The 23,677-nt window shown below is 32.1% G+C and overlaps 2 protein-coding genes across 2 annotated transcripts; both read right to left on the minus strand.

Annotated features, from left to right (window-relative positions):
- Positions 1-8,343: 8,343 nt before the first annotated feature.
- LOC134228760 (protein YIPF1-like) lies at positions 8,344-12,585 on the minus strand. Its single transcript, XM_062710454.1, has 7 exons — positions 12,458-12,585; positions 12,177-12,289; positions 10,915-11,089; positions 10,504-10,617; positions 9,859-10,013; positions 9,435-9,617; positions 8,344-9,042 (listed from the first exon to the last, which is right to left on the minus strand). Exons 3-7 carry the CDS (start codon positions 10,976-10,978, stop codon positions 8,755-8,757), a joined length of 804 nt encoding a protein of 267 aa, XP_062566438.1. The 5' UTR covers positions 10,979-11,089; positions 12,177-12,289; positions 12,458-12,585; the 3' UTR covers positions 8,344-8,754.
- Positions 12,586-18,895: 6,310 nt separating this feature from the next.
- Positions 18,896-22,864, minus strand: LOC134228762 (uncharacterized). Its single transcript, XM_062710455.1, has 3 exons — positions 22,714-22,864; positions 21,212-21,431; positions 18,896-19,095 (listed from the first exon to the last, which is right to left on the minus strand). Exons 1-3 carry the CDS (start codon positions 22,791-22,793, stop codon positions 18,973-18,975), a joined length of 423 nt encoding a protein of 140 aa, XP_062566439.1. The 5' UTR covers positions 22,794-22,864; the 3' UTR covers positions 18,896-18,972.
- Positions 22,865-23,677: the final 813 nt, after the last annotated feature.

Below are 23,677 nucleotides of genomic sequence, written 5' to 3' on the forward strand. Positions count from 1 at the left end.
ATCAGGATATTCGATTTTCTTTTACAGTATGATCGACTATCTGGCTTTATATTTTCCGATATTTCTGCATTATGACTACCTGAAAATATTTTTACTTAAGCTTTCTCTTTTTCTAAGCGATTTCGTTAACATGTAAATAGGTTGAATGCCTTCTTTGTGCAAAAAAATAATGACATCTACAATACTTCAGGGAATATTCATCATTTCAATGTAAAATCAGCTAGAGATAATCATTTGTTACGAACACTAAGTGACAAAGCAAAAGTTTGCAATGGCCTGTGAGTGTAACATATTCTCTCCTCATCTGATGGAGAATTCAAATTAATAAAAACAGTTCAAACTCATTCTTTTAAACAAATGAACTTGATTGTAAAAAAAAATATTGATATATTTTTTTTAAATCTTTCAAGATTATTTAGGGTTAATGATAACAAGAGTGAGATTAAAAATTCATTGCTGTTGTCAACCGAACACAAGTTAAAGGAAGCTTAAACAAGTACGTGAAATAATAAATCACCTGCTTTGTTCCTCTCATAAAATGTCAGACCAGTGTTCGGGAGAAACAGTTCCCATCATTAATTTTTAGTCATCAATATAAAGAATTGAAAGGGAAAGGTTTTGATCAACAAAAGAATCCAAACAATAGAAACAAACATAAGTAGCAAACTTTTGATAGACCAGGATCGATTATGCCCACCCTTATAATTCCGGAAACCATTCTTAATGCAAAATTGACAGAAACGAAGTCAATAAATTCTGGTGTTATTACAATAATTCTCTCCGAGAATTTTAGGCGACTATTGAATGTCTAAAACGGATCTTGCAAAGTATAAGGATGGAATTGTGTCGTCTTCAAAGAAACCTGACTGCATTACTTTCATGAAAAGACAGATACTCAGTAATCCTCATTAGAGAGAGGGAGATTGAAAAGTCCATTTCCGGTGTAATGGTTTTCAGTGACCCCAATTTCCAAGAAAAATATCAATGGGTTTTCTTAGAAAGTTGATTTGGAAGAAGTAATCCTAGCTAGCAAGAGCCATAGGAGGAAACGGGAGTATGGAACAAATGTGGGGAATCTATCTGCAACGTTGTCATATTTATGGCTTCTTAATCTCTCTGGGGTTAGAAAAGGGGTTCGTTAGCAATAATATGAATAAATAAACAAAAAAGGCAAGTTTGGTCCAAGCAGGGCTCATAGTGACTCATTTGGTAAATCTAGGTCAGATCAAGCATCCGAACCCAATCCAGTTGTGCACAATTCTTAAATACATGATACTAACACATGCAAGTATGGTCCAAGTAGAAATTATAGTTATTATAATAAGGAATGGAACTGCTAAAATACTTACCTGTAAAATGTAAGTCAAATCTAGCGTCTGAAGCAAGTCTGGTAGTGTACATCCCTACATGTAGATGCATCATCCTAGATGCAAGATATTGGTCATGGGAGGACTTATAGTTACTTGGAAGTGGAACTTCTCAAAAACATTAAATCTTGGTCGCTCATCTGATAATTGAAGGTGAGATCCAGCTCCTGAAGCAAATTTTGTAGTGTCCATCCCTAGAAGCAAGTTTTGTACAGGTGAGCTAAAAGTTCTTTGGATACTAAAAATCAATACATGTACTTGGAGAGGAACATTACTTAGAAATTTAAGTACGGAGGTAACATCAGTAATCGGGCTCAAAAGTCCATTGAGACATAGTAGTTCAAATACAGGCCTCTAAAGCCATCTGAGTGTGGATCAGGTGCCATTGAGGAGAAAGCATCCCCTTTCGACCGGTCATATAAATTAACGTATCGCTAGCTGTCAATCACAACAAATTTTCAACCAATGAAATAATTTTATTTATTCTGCGCGATCAGAAAACACTTGCTCCGCCATATGCTCCGACAAACACTCGCAGTGAGCCGAGCAGTCGGCAATGAAGAAATTGAACAAATAAGTCCAATTATCGTTAAAAGATTCAGTTTGGAAACGTGTAACACTGACGACAGGTATAAAAGGGAATCATGGATGTTTTTGGACAGCGATGATTCGGTACGCCGATGTAAAGGGACCTGACAACACGTTTTAGAAAATGATTTCTAAATATTTTGGTCAGGAAATGAAATAAAACTTGTTTACTTGGTTTTTTTTCATGTTTATACATTTATACTTTCTTAGTTTGATAGATACACAAAAAATCGGTATTGAGTGTAAATTAATGATAAATCTATGCACAGTATCACAGGTGCAGTGACCCCCCCGAAAAATACACTTTTTTTCAATATAAAATAAAATCTGATTCATCTCTCTTCATTTCCAATTTCTGAACAACTTAATCTATATGTTTCTATTTGAAAATGAAAATATAAGAATCATATGCAACTTCTATTCAGCTGTTTCTACGTTCAACATGATTTTTTTTAATATTGAAACGGAAGCTTTTGAAGACCTTGACAAGCACTAATTAAATCAAAATGATACTTGTCAAAGTGTTTTTAAATATATAACATGCATATACAAACACATAAGAATATATCTAAACTCATCAAACTGCTGTCCATTAAAACTTGGGATTAGACTGATTTAGGTCCTCAACATAGCAACCTTTTCTCAAAAAATTAAAACTGGAACAGTTTGTGACTGTGATCAAAAGTAAAAGAAGGAAATTATGGCCCCCAATTCTACATTAAATTTATTTTTCAATAATGTTTATCATTCAAGATTTTATCAGAGAAAGTATTTTATTTTTAAAAGATAACTATCTTTTTGAGTTAGTAAAAATAATTATCCTTATTATATTGTCAACAGGCTCTTGAAAAGTTTTCTTTTGCTTGATTTTAGTGACTTTTTAATGTTTTGAAATTTTACTGTTTAAGAGAACGAGAGAGAGAGAGAGAGAGTGCATTTAAATAGATTTATCCAATTTTATTTTGTTGTGAATTGTCACTAAAAATTAACTTTTAATGCCCCCATTACTAGTATATAGTAACATGTCATTATGGCAAACATCAATTTTGATAAAAATTAAATGACATCAGAATTATTTGTTGAAAATGATTTGTTTGTAGTTGTAATACATTTTAAAAAATCCATTATATATGTTTTTTTTTATTTCTCCACCGTAAGGAGGAAAATTCAAAAACAATATAAAATGCACTATTACTTTTTGACATGAACACAGATTTGAAGTTTTTAATGTTAATTTTTTTTTGTAAAAAATATTCCATTACTAAACAATGCATGTATTTGCTGACAAGGTCGCTATATCGACCATAGAACTTGTGAAATGAATACTTTAAACAAGATTGCTGATATATATTCTTAATTCATCAACTTGTTTGTCAGTAATTTACCCCGTTTTAGAAATTGACCATTCGTAGAGCATGTTCTTGCATATCGAATCAATTGAGATATATAAACCCTGTATGCAGGTGATGAAGATATATTGCTGCATAAGTAAGGGAATTTATTTGAAATGTCAAAGTAATCACGTTTATCATAAAGCTTGGTTGAAAGATAACCATTAGCATCTTTTTCTAGATGATTCAAATATGAAACAAATATGTCAGAATCTATGATATCTTTTATTTCAAGCTCACCGAGATACTAGTATATCGTGTCGATATAAGAATGGAAATAACTGTTGCCGATAACGGGGCACAATTGGTACCCTTTGGGAATTCCAATAGATTGTAGAACTTTCATCTAAACACGCACTGTAGATAATATTGGTTAAAGATTTTATATCCAAAAAAAAAGTTCTGAATGATGGAATTTAGGCATGAAGAACTTTTCACTTTAAAATTTCAATTTTAGAATTTTTTGCTCCGACAGCTAACGGTCATACTGGAATGAACTTTCACTGCTAAATTTATTTTACAAATAAGTTGCAACATTTCACCTAGAGGGGTAAATATAGTTAGGTGAAACAATGTAAATACATGCAAAAGAACGAATAAAAATGACATTTTTTTTACTTCGACATACTTACCGCGATGCCAAGTTTCATGCTTTATAATATGCACTTGCCACTGTGAGGTTTTTAAGCAGAAAACAACACAGGAAACGTGAAATTAAACATTAATGTAGATGTTCTACCTGTAATATTAATTGATACCTTGGTAGCCAAAATAGGCTACGTTTTCTTTTTCAAAACATTAATATGTAGCTGGGAAGAGGAACCTTTTGCAGCATTCCAGTTCACGATCTATGGTATCAACATAAAATTTTCTTGGTGCAGAAAAGTAATACAATTACTAATTATTGGTAAGTGGTCAACAGTTTATGTGAGAGCAATAAATTTATATAGCTTAGATAATGGAATGATCGATCAATTAAATTCGATCCATCATTTTAATGGCTGGGATTACTTAAGAAATGGCATTGGTCTGTAATATAACTTCAACTCGATCAGATCTGAACCATGGATAGAGTCTTATTGTAAAATAATAAAATAATAGTGATCGATCGATAAGTCACCAAAAAATATAATAAATCGTAAAACCATTTACTGAATCATGGCTACAGTGACAGCTAACTGAAAAAGCTTCATTAAAGTTCTGTCCAGTTTACTGGAGGTATCATGGTTAAAGTCAAATCTACAGCTATCAAAAAGGTAACTCATCCAGAGTCCTGCAAAAGGATTCTCTTCCCTGCAATCAAAAGGTCAGAATTGTTGGTAGCCAGTGGAAGAACTTGCCACAAGGAATACTCAAATAAAACATAAAAGCGCTAGCACCAAATATTCAAAAGTTATGGTCAAGGTTTCAGTTTATTAAAAATGGGTCAAACTCAAAGGTAAAAAAATACAAAAATATTTGTATGCAAGGAAAGTTCTACTTACATGAAATGTACTTGTGAAGTATGAAAGCGCAAACAGATTTTGCAAAACTGAGTCAAACTCGAAGTCCAAGGTAAAGAGGTCAAATATAAAACCAAATCAGAGGTCAATTATAATGGTACCCAATAAAAAGGTCTTGTCAAAAGAAAACAAATGTGAAATATGAAGGCCATAGCTGTGTCTAAACAAAAATTATGGGCGAGGTTCAAGTTTTTGAGAACACACAGAGAGAAGACAGCTGACAGACGACGAACATGCCAAAGCTATGTGCCCCTGACCTGTCTTTGAGCACCATCACATTTGATCTCTTGACTAAACTTTGGACTTTGAATATTTTTTGCAAAATTTTACCAAACTTTAATTAACCTTGGCTATTAATTATCATGCGCCCGGATCGATAGATCCAGGGCGTATATTGTTTTTGTCCTGTCTGTCTGTTTATCTGCAAACTTTAACCTTCGCCATAACTTTTGAACCATGAGTTAAAATGGTGTTTACGGTTTCTGAAAGGTGTGTATGCATAGTGAGGGTTGTAGTACCTGGGAATTAAAAATTAAAAATAAAAACAAACATTACATAATCTTCCATTTGTGTTTGAATGGTGTTGATAACTGACCTCCACTTATGCAGGTTTATCATGTTCCTCTGACATGACTGTTAGTTGTCCATAGGCGTCGGAAGCAAATTGATAGGGGGGGGGGGGGGTAATTGAAAGTGGGGGGCTAATCCAACGAAAAAAAGGGAAATACCAATTTTCAATGCCTATATCATAGGGATGTCAAAATTGTCAACAATTGATATTTGAATATTCGAAAGGAGTATTCGAAAATATGCGAATATTCGATGAAATAAATACGTCTTCAATTATAACATATATATCTTCACTCTCCTGTCAACCAATATACGTTTTATAATATGCCATTATATTTAATCAAAAAAAAAGTTTTGTAAATGTAAAGTTATTAAAGTATCTTAATTGTAATTTTCAATTTTATGGAATATATCAAGGGTAAACATCTATAACATATTTCTAAACAAAAATATTTTGAAATTTCAAAACTTCACTGATAAATTTATGCCACGTGAAACCAGTTACTTACTGCAAAAGAAATTATCTTGACATTAGTTTTGAAATAAAAACAGATAACTCAAAAACAATTATTCTTATAAATAATTTCCTGATAATGATTCTTAATTATATAAACATGAACAAGGGATTCGTGTGTATAAGTGTACAAATGCTTAGAAATAAGAAAAGATTGTATTGTTGCTTTGTTGACTATAAAAAAGCTTTTGATTATGTTAATAGATCTAGTCTGTGGATGAAGCTTAAATTATTTGGTATAGATGGAAAAATGATGTGTATAATTAAATAACTTTATCAGAAGGTGAAAGCAATAAATTTATATAAACATAATGGAGAACTGTCAGAGTATTTTAATATTCAACCATCATTTTGTATTACAAGGTGAAATTTTGTCACCATATATTGTTTTCAATGTATGTCAATGATTTTGAAAATCATATATTGTCCATCAATAGAAGTACAAAAAATTAATTTATTTTTACTTATGTATGCTGATGACACAGTATTAATGTCATTAAACACCAGAGGGTTTACAAAATATGTTAAATTCATTGTATACATATACATTAGAGTGGAGTTTAACTGTTAATGTTGAAAAAACAAAAATATTAGTGTTTAGAAACAGTGGACATATTGACAACGAACACTCAAATAAAACATAAAACTGTAGAAGTAGTTAATGAGTTTAATTATCTTGGTATGTTGTTTATTTTAATGGTAAATTTGCAAAAAAAAAACAAATTTTGCATCACAGGGAAGAAAAGCCATGTATAGTGTTTTGAATAGAAGAAAGATTTGAATTTTAACGTTAAAACACAATCATATGTAAAGAGGACAAATATTAGCCAAATACTGTGTTATGCATCTGAAATTTGGGGATGGCACAAAGCTAAAGATATAGAAAAAGACAACTTTCATTTTGTAAAAGAACACTTAAAGTTAGACAGAAACTTATAACAGTATGGTATATTGTGAATTAGGTAAACACACTTGAAGAGAAGACAGCTGACAAAAGAAAATCTTTAAATACTGTGTTAAAATTAAGAAATATGACAATTGCATTCTTCAAGCATGTCTACAAGAAATTTTTAGAAAATAATGATTAATGGATTGTAAATATTAAGAATGAATTTTATAGGCTTGGTTTTTGAACTATTCGATAGCAATTGTATAAATTTAACACAATTGATATTTTATATTAAAATGTGTTTACGGTTTCTGAAAACATGTATGTCAGATTGAGGTAAACCACCAAAATGTAAAAATTTATCAACACCTTAGATAATTTTACCATTTGTGTTATTTATGTAAACCAATACATCTAAAATATAGAGTAACAATTACCAGATTAAGACTATCTGCGCATAACTTAATGATTGAACAAGGGGGATATAATAAAACTTTGAGAAATAACAGAACATGTAATCTTTTCAATTATAACATAGAAGATGTCAAAATTCCATTTTGTGTTAAAATGTCCACATTACAACACATTAAGACAAAAATACGTCTTCAATTAAATATATATCTTACTCTCCTGTCAACCAATATACGTCTTTAAATATGCCATTATTTATTTGAACAAATATAAAAGAATTATGTAATTTAGGAAAATTTTTGCAATTTTCGAATGCCTGGAATATATAAGAACAGCATCTTTATCAATTTTATAAACAGAAATATTATATGAAATTTGTACATGTACTGATAAATTTATTCCATTATTGCACGTGTTAAGATGTATGTATATTTCATTATTATAAAAACATGTACAAAATGTGTTATGTCTATGAGATTAATGTCTCTAATGACTTCATTATAAAACTGAAACTGAACTGAAACTGTGTCCATACAACAATTAAAACTAATTGTAATTACTGAACACTGTTATACCACTAATTTAATTATCAAATGAAAGATTCTTATAGAAACACTCTTCACACCTTAAAGATAATCAAAGAGGAATGTACTTAAATTTTGTATCAAATCATATGCTCGATTCTATTTGTCTGGCTGCAAGACAACTTAGATTTTTTTTAACTTGACAGATTTTTCTCTCTTTTAAATGCATATATACTTAAAAAACGAATATTCGAATCATAAATTTATATTTGAATATCACCTCATCGAATGAATATTCGAATATTCGTTAACATCCCTACTATATTATGTATATATTTGCTAAGCCCCCCTAGCACCCCCCCTTCCCCTCCGGTTCTGACGCCTATGTTGTCCATACGTCCCTATCACGCAAACCCCAAGACACTTTATTGGGGTATCCCTTAAATAAGGTATCTAAATACATTATTCATTGGTTTGGCAGAAAAAGTATAAGGATGACTAATTAGGTTTTTTCCTTCATAATTTTTAATCAAAAATTAATAACCAATATTATATATTTTGAGAGTGACAAACTACATGTATATCACATTCATTGTATGAGATTCTAAGGAAAGAAAAATAATCTTTAAAATAATCTTTTATTGTTTAAAGTCATAGATCTTAATCAAAGAAAGAGAGAAAAAAGGAACACAAAATAGAGAAAAAAACAGTCAAAATTTAATGAAACACTTTCCATCTCATGAGAAACTGAATGTTTCTTTTATATTAGAAATAACTTGATGAGGTATGTCATTGAGTGTCATGCTTGAAAATATTGATAATAATGCAATAAATAAATAAATACAGGTGTGTTACTTTTGTGTACATACATGTATATCAGCAATAATGGTACATGTATATATTAGAAACAATTTGTCCTCCTCAGCCTTACAACTCTCTCAAAAGCTCAAGCTGGATTTCTAGAACAATTCATTATCAACATTGTGATTTCATTAACCTCATCCTTTTAATGTTGTTTCTCTTGCTACGGATTTTCTATTTTTATTACTGATATTATCTTTAGTTGTGATTTTATCTTTAGTTGAGTGTGGGATTACACTTTTAGAGGGACGAGCTGCTAAATTTGTTGGCTTCTTTTTCCGTGAATTCCCAGTAGTTGCTGACTTGGTAACTTTTAAACTCAGTTTGTTTGGTATATGTGGTGATGTGAAGACTTTCATTGTTGATGTTGGGGCTAGGCTAGTCTGTGTTGATACGTCATGCACAGGAGCATTGAAAAAATAGAGCTGAAATAAAAAAAAATAATGATATAATCCAAGCATTTTTTAATTTGCTGCTGTTTGTGGCTCACTTTTATTGTAAATAACTCTTTAGTGCATGATAACTTATCATAGCAAATCCTCACAGGTGTGTGTTGATCAATACGAAATATTTCTGAATATCTTTTCATACTGTATCAGTGGAAAACAATATATTTGAAAACAGCTTATAGAGACAAAAGTGATACATTATCGCTAGCATGTAGTAATATTAGAATAAAAAATAGGAAAAAAGTGTGTCAACCATGGATTTAGAAAACGAAAATGGGGAGGGGAGCAGCCCCCATGTGTCTGTGACATCATTTACAAACATGGTTTCTCTTGCTGCTATAGCATGATAATTTATCTTCAATGGTTACCTTAAAGCCTACAGCCAGTGATGTGTGGCACAATAAAATGAGTATTATAACAAGCCAGGCAGTTTTCTTTGTTTCCTCTCGAAATGCAGGCCACAGAGTGAGGGCCAAGACTCCACCCGACAAACCAGCTCCAACCAGCACCAGAGTCCACTGCAGCCAACCAAAGGGAACCACCCATAATATCTACAGCAAAACAGAAAAATGTGTGCTAAAAGATTCCTCACCAACCATAAAATTCAACCACCTGTAATATCTATTATTATCTATAGGAAAAATGGTGCTAAAAGAATCTTAGCTGCTCATATGAAACTACCAAAAATACAGGTTTCTAAAAATGTTAGTGGGCTATCCTTAGTGGTGTCTGCACCGCTGTACAATGAGAATTGTCCTCAAAAAACATTCCAGGTTTAATAAACATTCTTACTGAGATTGGAATATAAATGGCTAGAGAGTATCCATATATACAAAGAATCTCCAGGAATGTGTAATTTGCTTTGCTGCCTTTCCACCATAGAAAACCAAATAATGCTGCAGGAATAACCCACCAATAACTGAAAATGGCTGTTGCAGCAAATGTTACTGAAAAAAAATATGGGTAAATTTTTACAATTACTGAGGTTTGCAGGATGTAATTACTGGTAATTAAGAATATTTTGTACAAGAATCACATGATATCAGTACATGTACTTGTAATAAAATATCCAAAAGAATAATAATTTTTATCACAACTAGTATCTGTACAGTAAAACTCGGTTATAACAAGTCACTGGGACCTTTGAAATCACTTCGCTATATCCGTAATCCGTTATATCCATACAAGGAACTCGTTAAATTTGTGTGGTTGGGGATACAAGATCACTTCGCTATATCTCTGTGATAATATGCACTATCCGTGTTCCTTCTAAATGAGTTTTACTGTATGGCATATACATGAACTTTGAACTTTACACTGAATATTAACCAAGTAAATTCATTACATTATTGTAAACGTAATTTATCAAGTCAAAGTTGAATTAAATTTCTACTCTGTTGGTTTTGATCATTAAAGCATACAGATACACTGACATACCTTTGTGAAAATCATATTTCCACTTAAATCCTTTTCCTTCTGTGGTGAGATAATTTGCAAGGTTTCCAGCTATGGCTGTTGTGAAGACAAGTGTTGTACAAATCCAAAAAGGACCTGTAAAAGTAGGACTGCTATGAAGCATGGTACATGTACATGTATGTAAATGCACTCAGCTAGAAATAAGTGCAGTATAATATTATAAGAAATGTACAGTACATTAAGTATGTACAGTAAAACACAGTTATTGAGAACACTTTTAAAACTGTTAAACAAGACAAAATAACATTAAAAAATTCCGTTCCGATGAAAAATCGTCCGGATACTGAAGCGTCCGGATATCTGGCGTCCTGATATCTGATAATCCACTGTATAAAATTTTTTGAATGGAATGCAGAACACACTAAAACATACCATACAGATCGGGATTAGGTCTGATGGTGGACTGTAGGTAATTAGACCCAGGTCTGGGGAGCATAGAACCGGCGATACGGTACAAAACCTGTGTCGTCTCCACGTCAAAGAACTGCTGGTAATACTCAAATGTCCAGAACGATTTACCCCCTTGTTTGACTTCATCTTTAATCAGCTTTGAAATACAAGTAAAATGTAAATATATTAATCACACTGAGTACCCAGTACTTTCAAATATACTGAGGTATAAAAACATTCCATTTAAGTTTTTCTAAGGGTTCACAAGAAGATCATAAGAAGTAATTTGTTGCACTGTGAGTAAATTAAATTTGAATTAAACTAGAAATATGTCCATAGAACATGAATGCCCCGCCGAGGGTATATTAGTAAAGCAACATGAAAATTTGTATTAGTGTACGACATTTGATCAGAATATCTTTAAAAATGATGCAGTTGAATTGCTTACATTAGTATGTATCAACATATGAAGTTTGACACTAATTTCATTAAGTGAGGTCAAGGTCAAAGGAAATGCCAAGGTCAAAAATGTTGATGCAGTTGAATTGCTCTCATCAATATGTAACAGCATATGAAGTTTGATAAAAATATCTTGAATGGTATCTTCAAAACTGAGGGAAACACTAATTAAAGATAAGTGAGGTTAAGGTCAAAGGAAAGGTCAAGGACGAAATGTTGATGCAGTTGAATTGCTCTCATCAATATGTAACAGTATATGAAGTTTGATGAAAATATCTTGAATGGTATCTTTAAAACTGAGCGAAACACTAATTAAATATAAGTGAGGTCAAGGTCAAAGAAAACTCAAGGTAAAAAATGTTGATGCAGTTGAATAGCCCTCATCAGTATGTATCAACATGTGAAGTTTGATAACACCATCTTAAATGGTATGTTTAAAACTGAGCTAAACACTTATTTAAGAAAAGTGAAATCAAGGTCAAAGGAAAGGTCAAGGTCAAAAAATGTTGATGCAGTTGCATAACTCTTATCAATATCTATCATCATATGAAGTTTGATGAAAATATCTTGAATAGTTTCTTTGAAACTTAGCTTTGAACAGGGCTAAATGCAAAGTGTGACGGAAGGACAGACAAAAGGACAGAAGGACGGAAGATGGACATAACAAACACTATATGCCCCAGCCATATTCATGGTGGGGCATAACAAATTGGTATTATTGAATTAAACTCTCCATGCGAACATCAGACCATAGGGTTGATAACAGGATTACTGGAGTTTCCTACCTGAGTTTTGTCATACACCTCGTCTTCATCAGACTCCGCTGTGGGAGGGAAGTCCGAGAATGTGTGAGTCTGCACCTTACCCTTGTCGTTAATGTATGGGTCATGCGGAATATCTGTAAGGAAAATGATGTTCCTTTCATTATATCAATAATCAGTGTTTATATTCATTCATCTACTATATTAAGATGGATTTCTTTACCTATTATTTATAAATTAAACTATTTATTATGATTAATAATGTACTCTAATTATTTTCAGCAACTACAATACATTTTAGATACCTTGAAACTGCAAATCATCAGTAATTTTCTTGTGTTCCTAAAAAAAATTGTCAGCAAAGTTATTTTATTCACGAAAGAATATTTAAAAAATAAATACAATGAAGCGAAATGGAATGTTTAATTGAGCTTTCTTTAGAACACTGATCGCTATTTAATGACACGCCTTTTTCTTTACATGAGTAAAAAGCAACCAAATGTTAATTCGAATACCTGTAAACAGGTACATGTATCTCACAAATATAACAGCGAATCAAACTGGCAAAAGTAAATCTGCATTTCAGTGAGAGTGTGGTGTCCACAAATATTAAAACAAATATTTACTTTTCATTTCTAAAAAAAAATCATGTGTGTCATAATGTAGCATCTGACACTCAATAAGTACGTTCTATTGAAATGAAAATTTTTACCACATCAATGTGCTTTATTCATTAAGCCTTTCAAGATACTACTCTTTTGCAGGGCAAATTAATAAAGTTTCAACTTTGGGAAAGTTTTTGTTGATAGATAATTAAATTACATATATCAAACAATTGCTTTTCTGTCATATTTTACCAAAATATATCATTTTGCACAGCAGTAGCACCACAGTTATTGTGAAAGGGTCTATTGTAAATAAAAAATACTGCACAATTTAGCAGGTCCACTACAATCACTAGATTTAGCTACGTAGGTAGAATTACCTATGTAGCTTTATTTACCTACCTCAGGTAGCTTTATTTAGCTATTTCAATGAAACTTTTCACAATTTTTCTTTTTATTAAAAAGAGACAAAAAAATCGCAATTAAATGACTTATTAAATATTTATACTATGGGGGTTTAAAAAACAATCCAAAGCAGAGTTAGTTTATACATTGCAGTATAAAGACAATTTGGAGCAAAACATGTAATTCCATTGTTTGGTTAACTGTCCTTTCTATTGTGTGCGATGAGGCATGACTGAGTACGATTACTTCACATTGTGCTGAATAATTACCGACCTATTATCACATTAACCAGAACTGGACTTCTTTGTCATTTCATTCATGGAGTAACTGTTCTAACTGTCATACATAGCCCCAAAACTTTCAGAACTTTGATTTCAATTGCGCAGAAAAAGACAATTCTTCAAGAGTGATTTTTACATGAATTGTTTTCAGATGTTAGTTCAAAATTGGTCTTTTCACTGCATCAAAATGACATTTTATGCACATCCTAGAAAAAATGCTTTTTTTATATAAATAAATATTTGGTAGCTAAATAAAGCTACCTCAGGTAGGTAACTAAAGCTTAGTACGTAAATCAAGCTACGTAGCTAAATCTAGTGATTGTACCAGAGCTGTTTAGTTTACATTATCTCTGATCTTGTGAAAATCGTTTAGTAATCAACTTATTCAAACAGGCAACCATAAAGGTCATTCAGACGAAAACAAAGATGATTTGTTGTCATTTTTCAAGAAGATTTTTTTTCAACTCCAATATTTTCCTTATTTTAAAATCCAGAATGTTCTTTCTAAAGGTAGACAAAGGAAATTCGAGTAAATGAACTTTTTCGATCTTAGTTGATAAAGTGTTTTATATGCCCAAGAAGTATCAGACAGAGTTAAAAGCGTAGAATTATTTTTAAATCCTTTGTCAAACTTAGATTTGTATGTTGTCATTAACTTTGTTACCTCAAGTCTTTCCAGTCGATGTTTACGTCGGCCATTTTGGTTTGTGTAAAAGTAGTAACAACAAGAGGCCTACGAGCCACAGCGCTCACGAAAACTGAGTAGTTCATCACCAATATTTTCCTTATAAAATCCGCAACCTTTCTAAAGCTGAAGGTCATGAATATGACGATTTGAACATTATATGCCCAAAACTTCACTATATTAGAAAACTTAATTTCATATTTTTCAGCTCTTCTAGTTTACTTTAGGCGAAAATATGTATTTAAATTTACATTTAATACACTTAAATATAGGAAATAACCCCACTTTTTGTGAAAATCTTGAATGCTGCGAATTTGTAACCAAGGAAACCATCTTGGATTTTGGACGTAGCATTAAATATTTATGCTAGCTCTCCATACGTAGCGGCTAGGTTAGCTCTCCGTTCAAGAGCGTAGCTTTACGTAGCGGCTACGTAGCAGCTACGCTGTTGAACGCAGCCCTGTACGTGGTTTTTTGAGAAGAGGATTTGTGTGAAAATTTTCCTATATATGCCTATTTAAATGTAATTTTTTGATTCCCTAGTCTGGCTCTATCCATTCCCTGGATGTCATGATTTGAACAATTTAGAATCTACAGTACACTACCCTATGAGGCTTCATTTTCACATATATTTCATTTTTTGTGACTCAGTGGTTCATGTGAAGAATACTTTTAAAGATTTGTCAATTTTATTTCAATATAAAACTTTTGATTCCCTTTTGTGGCCCCAACCTAGCACTTAGGGCCTTGATGCAACAATTTTAGACTTTTTACACTACTTAAGGATGTACAACACACCTACCCCAAAAAATTCCTGTGTTTAATTTTCGTTATTTTTGTATATGTAGTACATAACTATATCTACTGCATGTATGCATATTTTGGACAAAATCGTTCGAGTGGTTTTTAAAACTTTGGTTAAAGTTACCCCCCTAAATGGTTGTTTACAAGGAATGAAAATTTTTTATCAATGAACTACTTAAACCTTGATTTTCAAAAAAAACAGGTTAGATATAAATGTCAAATTTTATTGCCTTATTCCTTTAACCATTTAACACTAAGATATAGTCATCTTTTTGATATACATATCATCAAAACAATTTTTAAAGACCTTAAACTGAAAAACTGTGAATTTTCTAGGCCTTGAAAATTGCGTATTTTTCAAATTCAAATTTTTTTTGTGAAAAAACCTGTCGTTTAATTTTGGTAAAAAACTTTCTTTAGGTAGCTGGTAGTAAAAATAATCTTCATAACTTTTTGTATAATTTTTGTACGACCAGTTTTGATTTAATAGCGGAAAATTACCCCCCCCCCCCCCCCATTTTTTTTCTCAATAAAACACGTTCCCGCGCGTCTTTCATTCTGCATATATTTTGATATAAGAATCTACAAATACACATTAAAAAAATTAAATTGGAATATTGCTTTTGCTTCAAAAATATATTAACTTACAAATTTAAAAGTTCTCATATGTAAAGCGTATTTAAATGTAGATTTTTAGGCAATTTTTGAATACCCCTGTCACCCCCACGCCCTTCTTTTTTGCGTCGCAGACCATTAGCGTTTGACGAAACGTCGTTTACAGTGCAAATATACTGGTATTTCGTCAAGAATCCCGGAGGTATGCATTATTTTTTAAATTCAAGAATGCAAATAAATATTGACTACTCTTTTTATATGTATCAGGAAAAAATTACTAAAAGATTTTAGTGTTTAGTCCATATACATGTACGTATGCGTTATGCATTCCATATCACATGAAACCTGGATACGAATTCAAGTTTTGCTGAACTTGAATATGTTGATTCTTAATTTTATTTCTTTAATTTTGTTCATTAAAAAATGGTGTATGTTCAACTCTCCTGTGATATAAATGGAATAATTGTAGTTTCTTTCATGTCATTATTTCAAACGAGACAGTATGTGGCCGTGGGGATACATCGACATTTGCATTAGATGTACATACACCCCTCATGATATTGTACGCATTTCTTTCAATGTCGTCGCTTCTACAGTTAAAATGAAAATACCGTATTCGTCCACATTAACATCAAAATATCAATAATTAAACTCTTCATCTATTTCAATTTATATCAAATCGCACATTGATATTTTTTAAAATCTTATAGGCTACGTTTTGTTTTGATTCGAGGAAATGCGAACCGACATTGTTGACAGAAAGTGAAAATTTACGATTTGCTGCAGTAGGATATTCATAAATGCAGAAAATTTCAGTAGGCCTACAAAGTGAACAATTCTTTTCAATTCTATACTTACATTGTGTATATGAGGTCAAATTCAATTTCAGGATTTATCAGGTCTTGCTGTAAATGTATCTGCTGTGGAAAACCGTGAATAAAGGGAGGAAAATAAACATCTCCTACATTTTCAGAGTTGTTCCTCTTTGATCAATAAGGGTCTGAGAACAACATCGATTTTACATTGTAAAAAGTTTTTTGTTTATTTATTGTTGTTTTATTTAATTAAAGAAGAAAAACAATATTTATATCGTGTATGCACAAATTGTAATGAAGACCATTAATCGGAATGTTTTATAGCCAATTGTACATAATGAGAATTTCGGCAATGTAAAACAAAATTTTCAGAATAAAAAAAATGCTGCGCTTTGATCAAAAATACAATTTATTGTATATATGAAATGAAATAAACATTAAGGGATATATTTTAAGTGCTTTTTACGGAGTTTAATCGGGTTAATTAAAAAATACTTATGGATTGAGTATGGTACGCACAATCACAGCCAAGCCCCATATCCCAATTTTCTTTCATGGTTGATATACATCGGGATCGTTTTATTCGTCGTTTTGACGCTTTATTTTTGACGTTAAATTTGACGTCACGTCAAACGTTCAATTGAAATCTTTTATCTCCCCCAGTGTGTTGTACGTCTTTAAAAGCTTTCATTTTGTTTTTGTCTTCATCTCATAAGGGGACTAAACCCTTAATTTTAACAATTTTAATTCCCTTCACTTCTATAAAACTTTGGTTAAAATAAGCTAAATGGTTCTTGAGAAAAAGCTAAAAGTACCACAGTGAAATTAAGTTTACAAACAGACTGACAGACAGAAGGATGGATGGATGACAGGTGATCAGAAAAGCTCAATTTGAGCTTTCAGCTCAGGTGAGCTAAAAAAGCCAAGAAGCAAGCAAAATATCATCCTAGGTAGGATTAATTTTTAAATCGTATGTACTCTGAGGTTGATATTTTAAAAAATGCTTGAGTTTCTGATTGACAATATTAGTTACAAGAGGCAAATAAGGGAGACAGGAACAGATAATTGGAATTAAGAACATGCATGCATGAAATGGAAATTAACATTTTTTTTTCATAACATTTTATGTGAATTATTCTGCATATATTTCCATTTTATCTGTGAAAACTCTTTGAAAGTTAGGTATATTGATTTCTTGATATTTCAATCAGAATGTAAATTTTGCCTACCGAGCGAAAGGTCAGGAGCTATAAATTAAGAGGCCTAATATGCATGTCAATCTTCTGCGTCTGTCTTTGTGTCTAGTGTCAGTGGACGGGGACTATCGAAATTGACATGGCAGTAAAAGGCTTCAGTTGGAGTATGTACCTGATCTAAAAATAATTCACATTAAATATTCTGAAAAAAAATGTTTCCTTTTCATGCATGTTCTTTATTCCAATTATCTGTTCCTGTCTCCCTTATTTGCCTCTTGTAACACCACCCCCACCACCCCATAACAAAGGGCAGAATTAACTTCTTTAACATCCCTGTCTGATTTCTCAAGCAAGATTTATGGTTTTCTTAATTAATTTTCTCTTGTCTACGGTATTGAAATTGAAATAAACAAGAGATGTTCGTAAAACACTTATGCCCCCCTCCCCCAAATTGGAAATTTTTCAAATCCAAGGGGCATAAATCTATAAAAAAAAAAAAATTGGGCGATCGTATCCAAAACAGAACTTGACCTAGATATTCAGCTGATAAATCTGTATACTAAATTTCATTTCAATATGTGCAAACTCTGCAAAGAAAATGGACGGAAACTGCAAATAAGTGAAAATTTTCTACGTCGAAGGGGCATAACTCTATCAAAAATGGTCTGATCGTATTCAAAATAGAACTTGACCTAGATATTAAGCTGGTAAATCTGTATAGCAAATTTTATTTCAGTATGTGCAATCTATGCAAAGAAATTGCATGGAAACTGCAAATAAATGGAATTTTTTAGTTTTGTCAAAGGGGCATGTGATTGGATCATATATTTATCGTATTCAAAATGAACTTGACCTAGATATTGAAAGGCTTGTAAAAAATTTGTATAGCAAATTTTATTTCAGTATGTGCAATCTATGCAAAGAAATTGCATGGAAACAAAAATAAAATGGAATTTTTTATTTTTAGGGGCATAACTTTGACAAAATTGGTGTGGCGTACCCGTAAAACAGAACCTGATGGAAACCTAAAATCTGTTTACCAAATTTCGTTTCAGCATGTGCAACGGTTGTAATATGAAGGAAAACATAAATATTGCGAAGACAGACTATTATGTTTATACAAAGCGTTATACGGATATAACCCTTCTTCGATAGGGCGAATTAAAACTCTTATGTACATAAAATTCCCTGACTAAAATAATACATAAACAGAATGTAACTTCTAACGTCTTTTTAGCCTTTTTGTATATATGAAAAGAAAATGTCAAAATGTATATCTTGATAAGCAATTCTGCAATCGATTGTCATCCCTAAAAGAAATATATATCAACATAATCAAATATTTATAACTGCATTTATTTAAGGTAAATTCAACATTTTTTCACACAATTTAGAGTCCACATAATACATGTTTTCAGTTCTTCGTGTCTTTCCTGAATGTAAGCTGAGGTCTGGAAAATAAATGCCTGGGAGGAAGATCCAGATAATCCAGGCCTTGGTCATTCCTCTTCTGGTGAAGCACCTTCATTCGATGATACTTGAAAAGAAAAAAAACATAAAGTTCTATATTTTATAGTTTTCATACATTTTTTAATTATACTATAATGTATTTTTAGTCACATTAGAAGTATCTCATCTGCTAAACCTAAAGTTAATTACAAGACCATTTATGTGTTCCACAAGTCAGCTTATGCTTTTCTAGTTTTGTAAAGTAGAATCTTGTTCATCCAGATGAAAATAATCTGTACCTAGCGTGGTGTGAGAGCCCTGAAGTTTTATCGGAATGGCTTAATCACAGTAAAAAACAATAGAAACTAGAACTGTCCAAACGGGACAAAATACCCCCCGCTGGGTTTTTCAGAAGTAAGTTTTTCCATAAGAAAGATATGGACCTGACACGAATTATGAAATTTTTCTTCCAGTGACCTTGAACTTCCCCAAATGACTTGGGTCAAGGTCATGACACACCCTTGGGTTATGGGCAATCTTTGTGTGAAATGAGAACCTACCAAGTTTATCCATAAGAAAGATATGGACCGGACACGAATTATGAAATTTTTCTTCCAGTGACCTTGAACTTCCCCAAATGACCTTGGGTCAAGGTCATGACACACCCTTGGGCTACGGGCAATCTTTGTGTGAAATGAGAACCTACCAAGTTTATCCATAAGAAAGATATGGACCGGACACGAATTATGAAATTTTTCTTCCAGTGACCTTGAACTTCCACAAATGACCTTGGGTCAAGGTCATGACACACCCTTAGGTCATGGGCAATCTTTGTGTGGAGTAGTAGATTCTAATGTCCCTCTGTAAGAAAGATATGAACCGGACACGTTTGCACAGACAGACGGACGGACGAATAGACGGACAGACGGACAAGGTGATTCCTATATACCCCCCAAACTTCGTTTGCGGGGGGTATAATGAAAGAAAAAGTGAGCAAGCTCTCATACCCCATGCTCCCCCAAAAGTCGAAGTGCTAAAATTCCCAGAAAAAATAAAGGAATCAGAATTTCCTGGTAATATGCACATCTACACATTGTGTCCTAAATATCTGCAAAGTTTGACAAAATTGTGTTCAGCAGTTTATGAGGAGTTGCGCTGACAAACTGTTCATCTCTATATTCAAAATATGGCCAAAATCTAAGTGTAAAAGTGTGAAATTCCCGGAAAAAATAAAGGAATCCGAATTTCCTGGTTTTATGCACATCTACACATTGTGTCCTAAATATCTGCAGAGTTTGATGAAATTGTGTACAGCAGAGCTCCAGATAAGGTGCGTATTTGCAGAAATACGCATTAAATTTTACAAAATACGCATTGAAAATCAAAATAGAGCATACAATTACGCATTAGCAATCATAGATACGCATTACACCACGAAAGTACTGCGTACAAGTTGAAGAATACAGGTTCGACTTACTTAATGATACGAATTGAGGTTAACTCAGTGTTTGATTTTTCTCAAAACGAAGTACAGATTTAAAAAGCCTTTTAGTGACCAGGAATATTCTAGTAATGACGACGACGATCTCCATTTTGGGAGGAAGAATCGGAGATTTAAATTAAAATCAATTTCCATGTAGAAAAACTATGCACTAGGCATAACTTTTTTTTTATTATGGGTTCATAGCCAATTTTTCATCTCTCTCAACTTGCCATATTAACGAAGATTCTTTCACTCTTGATACGATATCTTTAAATGAAGGAAAAATTATCTGTGTCTCTGACTCTATCTTACAGTGTACCTTGACCTACTGTATAATCTTCCTTTTCAAAAAATAATGCTTCCCAATCTTAGTCCAAAGTCTTGTTGTTATTTACAAAATTTATTTAAATAAATACAGGAACTGATTTTTGAAGTTTTTCCCTCTTCAAAAACTCATACTTCGATTACAAGCTCAAAATAAAGGCCAAAACATTTCTATATAAACAAAATACTCTTCAATCATTTTGCTGAAAATCAAAATCTGCATTGATTTGAAAATCAGGGAGTAAATACACTTTGGGGTAAAAAATTATCTGGAGCTCTGGTACAGTGGTTTATAAGGAGTTGCGCTGACAAAAGAACAGGACTGACGGACTGACTGACTGACGGGTCAAAAACATAATATCTCACGCAACTTGTTGCATGGGGTATAAAAACTTACCGTTTTATATCTTGTCTCACATTCCCTCATATCCTGAAGCTCCTTATAGCATTCCTCATACTCTAAAGGTCTGCCCACTTCAAAAGCACATTTGAAAAAATCTTTGTAAAAAGTCAAACAGGGCTGATGGTATCCAATATGGTGAAGCAGACCTATTCTAAAGTATTGGCGAAATGGGTGGGGAACTTGAAAAACTGGGTACAATCCATTGATCATATATCTGGAAGAAAAAAATGAAACAATTAAATAGTCAAACAGTTTAAGAAATGAGAGTATAACTCAGACTGTAAAAGGACGGAGATTTGAAATTTTTAATGGGAGTTAACAAATTTGGTATGATAGAGCGGAAAAATATATTCAGATAATGTGGTGTCAAACCGTGTCATATAATTTTTCTGGGACACATTAAATATAGCTTGAATTCAACTTTCTAGGAAACTTGAAGTCCTGGGACTCAAGTTAGCAAAATAAATCCTAGTGAGAATTCTGGTGAGCCCCCCAATGATCAAAAGACTTGCTTACATAAACATTAAGTACACAGTGTTGAGAAGATGGGACAAACCTCTCAGAGTGAACAGATTATTGCAATGAAATGACCCAATCTAATTAAAATTAGATCTTTCATCGGTTCCAGTTTGATCGCAATCAAAGATCAAAGATCTAATTTTAATTAGATTGGAAATGACCTGACTTTTTTATTTTAATAAGATTGGAAATTACCTGAACTTGATGTACAGTGTTGTGTGGTAGGACTATAAGGAACTGGGACACTGATTTTATTAAAGCTCATATTTTACAAAATTTCCTAAATAATGTCATGACATACTTGTTGTTAGAGCATTTTCACATTGAAATTAGCTGCAGAACTGTAGCTCTCTGAAAAATTATATTGACAGACCGGAGAGCTACAGTGCCACCCAATGAAAAAACTGTATATATTTATTGCGCACAAAATTTTGTCCATTTAATTCAGAGTTCAAACCTGACCATGTTTGTTTTACAATAATTAATTTTTCAAACATTGAACACATGCTGTTCATTTTTGGAAAAAACAGACAGATTTTGCAAATGGGGATGGGACCCATATTCGGCCTCACACGGGGCAGTGGAAAATCCCTGATTTGTTTATCATAGAGAAGAATGCTGTAGACATTGAATTCTTAGATTACTAGTATTTATGTTAATTCAAATCGTTTGAATGAAATATTAATGAAAACTGTAAACAATGAAATTGTGTCCTAAACAATGAAAAATCCAGCCCAGGCCCCTTTAAACAGTTTAAAATACATGCTATCATGGTTATAAACCATTTTCAAATCAAAAGTTTGTAGTATTTACAATTAATTGAGATAATCAATTTATTTTCTTACATTTCTACCTTTCAAACATGCATATAAATCAAATGAATAGCGAGAAATAGAAAATAGAGAAAATTTGGACTATCAGTAATATCATGATGCACACAAAACAATATCGCTAAAATATTAATAAATAAAACTTACATGGGTTGAATTTTATTGACCTTCTCATTGAGAATATAATCTTTCTCTAACCATCTCCGTTTTCTAGCTGGTGTTACCATTTTATAATTTACTTGTCCTTCAATAGTTTGCAGAGTAACATTCGGAAAACTTCGGATAATTCCGTCGCTCTATTGGAGATGTACTAAATAGCCGAAGTGTATCGAGTGGTAGAGTGCCTCGGTTTACCCCAAAGGACTCAAAAATGAATAAATATTCATTATTGACATCAATAGTTTGTATTAAATAATAAATTTTACATTATTAAGTTTATATAAAAGTTTGCAAAAAATGTAAATTTACACTATTGCAAATTTTCTTTTAGAAAGAACTTAATACTTTTTGTGCATTGTACACCTGTACACACACAGAGACTGAATAAGAAAAAAACCTCAAACACTATAATCCAAAATCTTGTTAGAAGTTGTTTTGTTTTTAAAGAACTAAAAAGCTTTATGTTCATGTATCATTGTCCCTTGCTTTCGCAAAAGCGAGGGGACACTCTTTCCGTCTCACAATTTTTTTTTTAACCTTGATCATAACTTTTTAATGGGAAGGATATAGGGCTTTCATATCTCTTATTTATATTCTCCCTCACTCTGTTCGTCCGAATATAAATTAATTCTATTCTAAGTAATAACAAGAAAGACCATTTTAGGAGTGCTACGCGCTATATCCTTTAATCAACATTCAAATTTATGATATTTATTTTATTATTTACACATATACTTCAGTTAACTAAACTTGCATAAATCTATATTTCGACAGAGGATAAATCATTTTCCTGAAATTTCATTATTTCAGCGTGAATATACGTGTATCGAGGTTATAGCGAGAGTCGATAAAGAATGCTGTATTTATAGTTACCTAGTCACGTGATCTATGAGTATTTTTAGCAAGTAAACAACGAAATGAATTTTATCTATATTCTCCCTCACTTTGTTCG

The sequence above is a fragment of the Saccostrea cucullata genome, unplaced genomic scaffold (genome assembly GCF_032062105.1).
Source record: "Saccostrea cucullata isolate Sc308-1 unplaced genomic scaffold, CSIRO_AGI_Scuc_v1 ctg155, whole genome shotgun sequence".
NCBI classification, from domain to species: domain Eukaryota; kingdom Metazoa; phylum Mollusca; class Bivalvia; order Ostreida; family Ostreidae; genus Saccostrea; species Saccostrea cuccullata.

Excerpts from the sequence above, each read along its gene's own strand:
- LOC134228760 (XM_062710454.1), bottom strand. The coding sequence starts at position 10,978 with ATGCTCCCCAGACCTGGGTCTAATTACCTACAGTCCACCATCAGACCT. Across the intron at positions 10,014-10,503 it reads GAAATATGATTTTCACAAAG|TAACATTTGCTGCAACAGCC; the intron begins GTATGTCAGTGT and ends ATTTTTTTTCAG. Across the intron at positions 9,043-9,434 it reads CACTGGCTGTAGGCTTTAAG|CTCTATTTTTTCAATGCTCC; the intron begins GTAACCATTGAA and ends TTTTTATTTCAG.
- LOC134228762 (XM_062710455.1), bottom strand. The coding sequence starts at position 22,793 with ATGGTAACACCAGCTAGAAAACGGAGATGGTTAGAGAAAGATTATATT. Across the intron at positions 21,432-22,713 it reads GTCAATAAAATTCAACCCAT|ATATATGATCAATGGATTGT; the intron begins GTAAGTTTTATT and ends TTTTTCTTCCAG. Across the intron at positions 19,096-21,211 it reads GTGAGACAAGATATAAAACG|TATCATCGAATGAAGGTGCT; the intron begins GTAAGTTTTTAT and ends TTTCTTTTCAAG.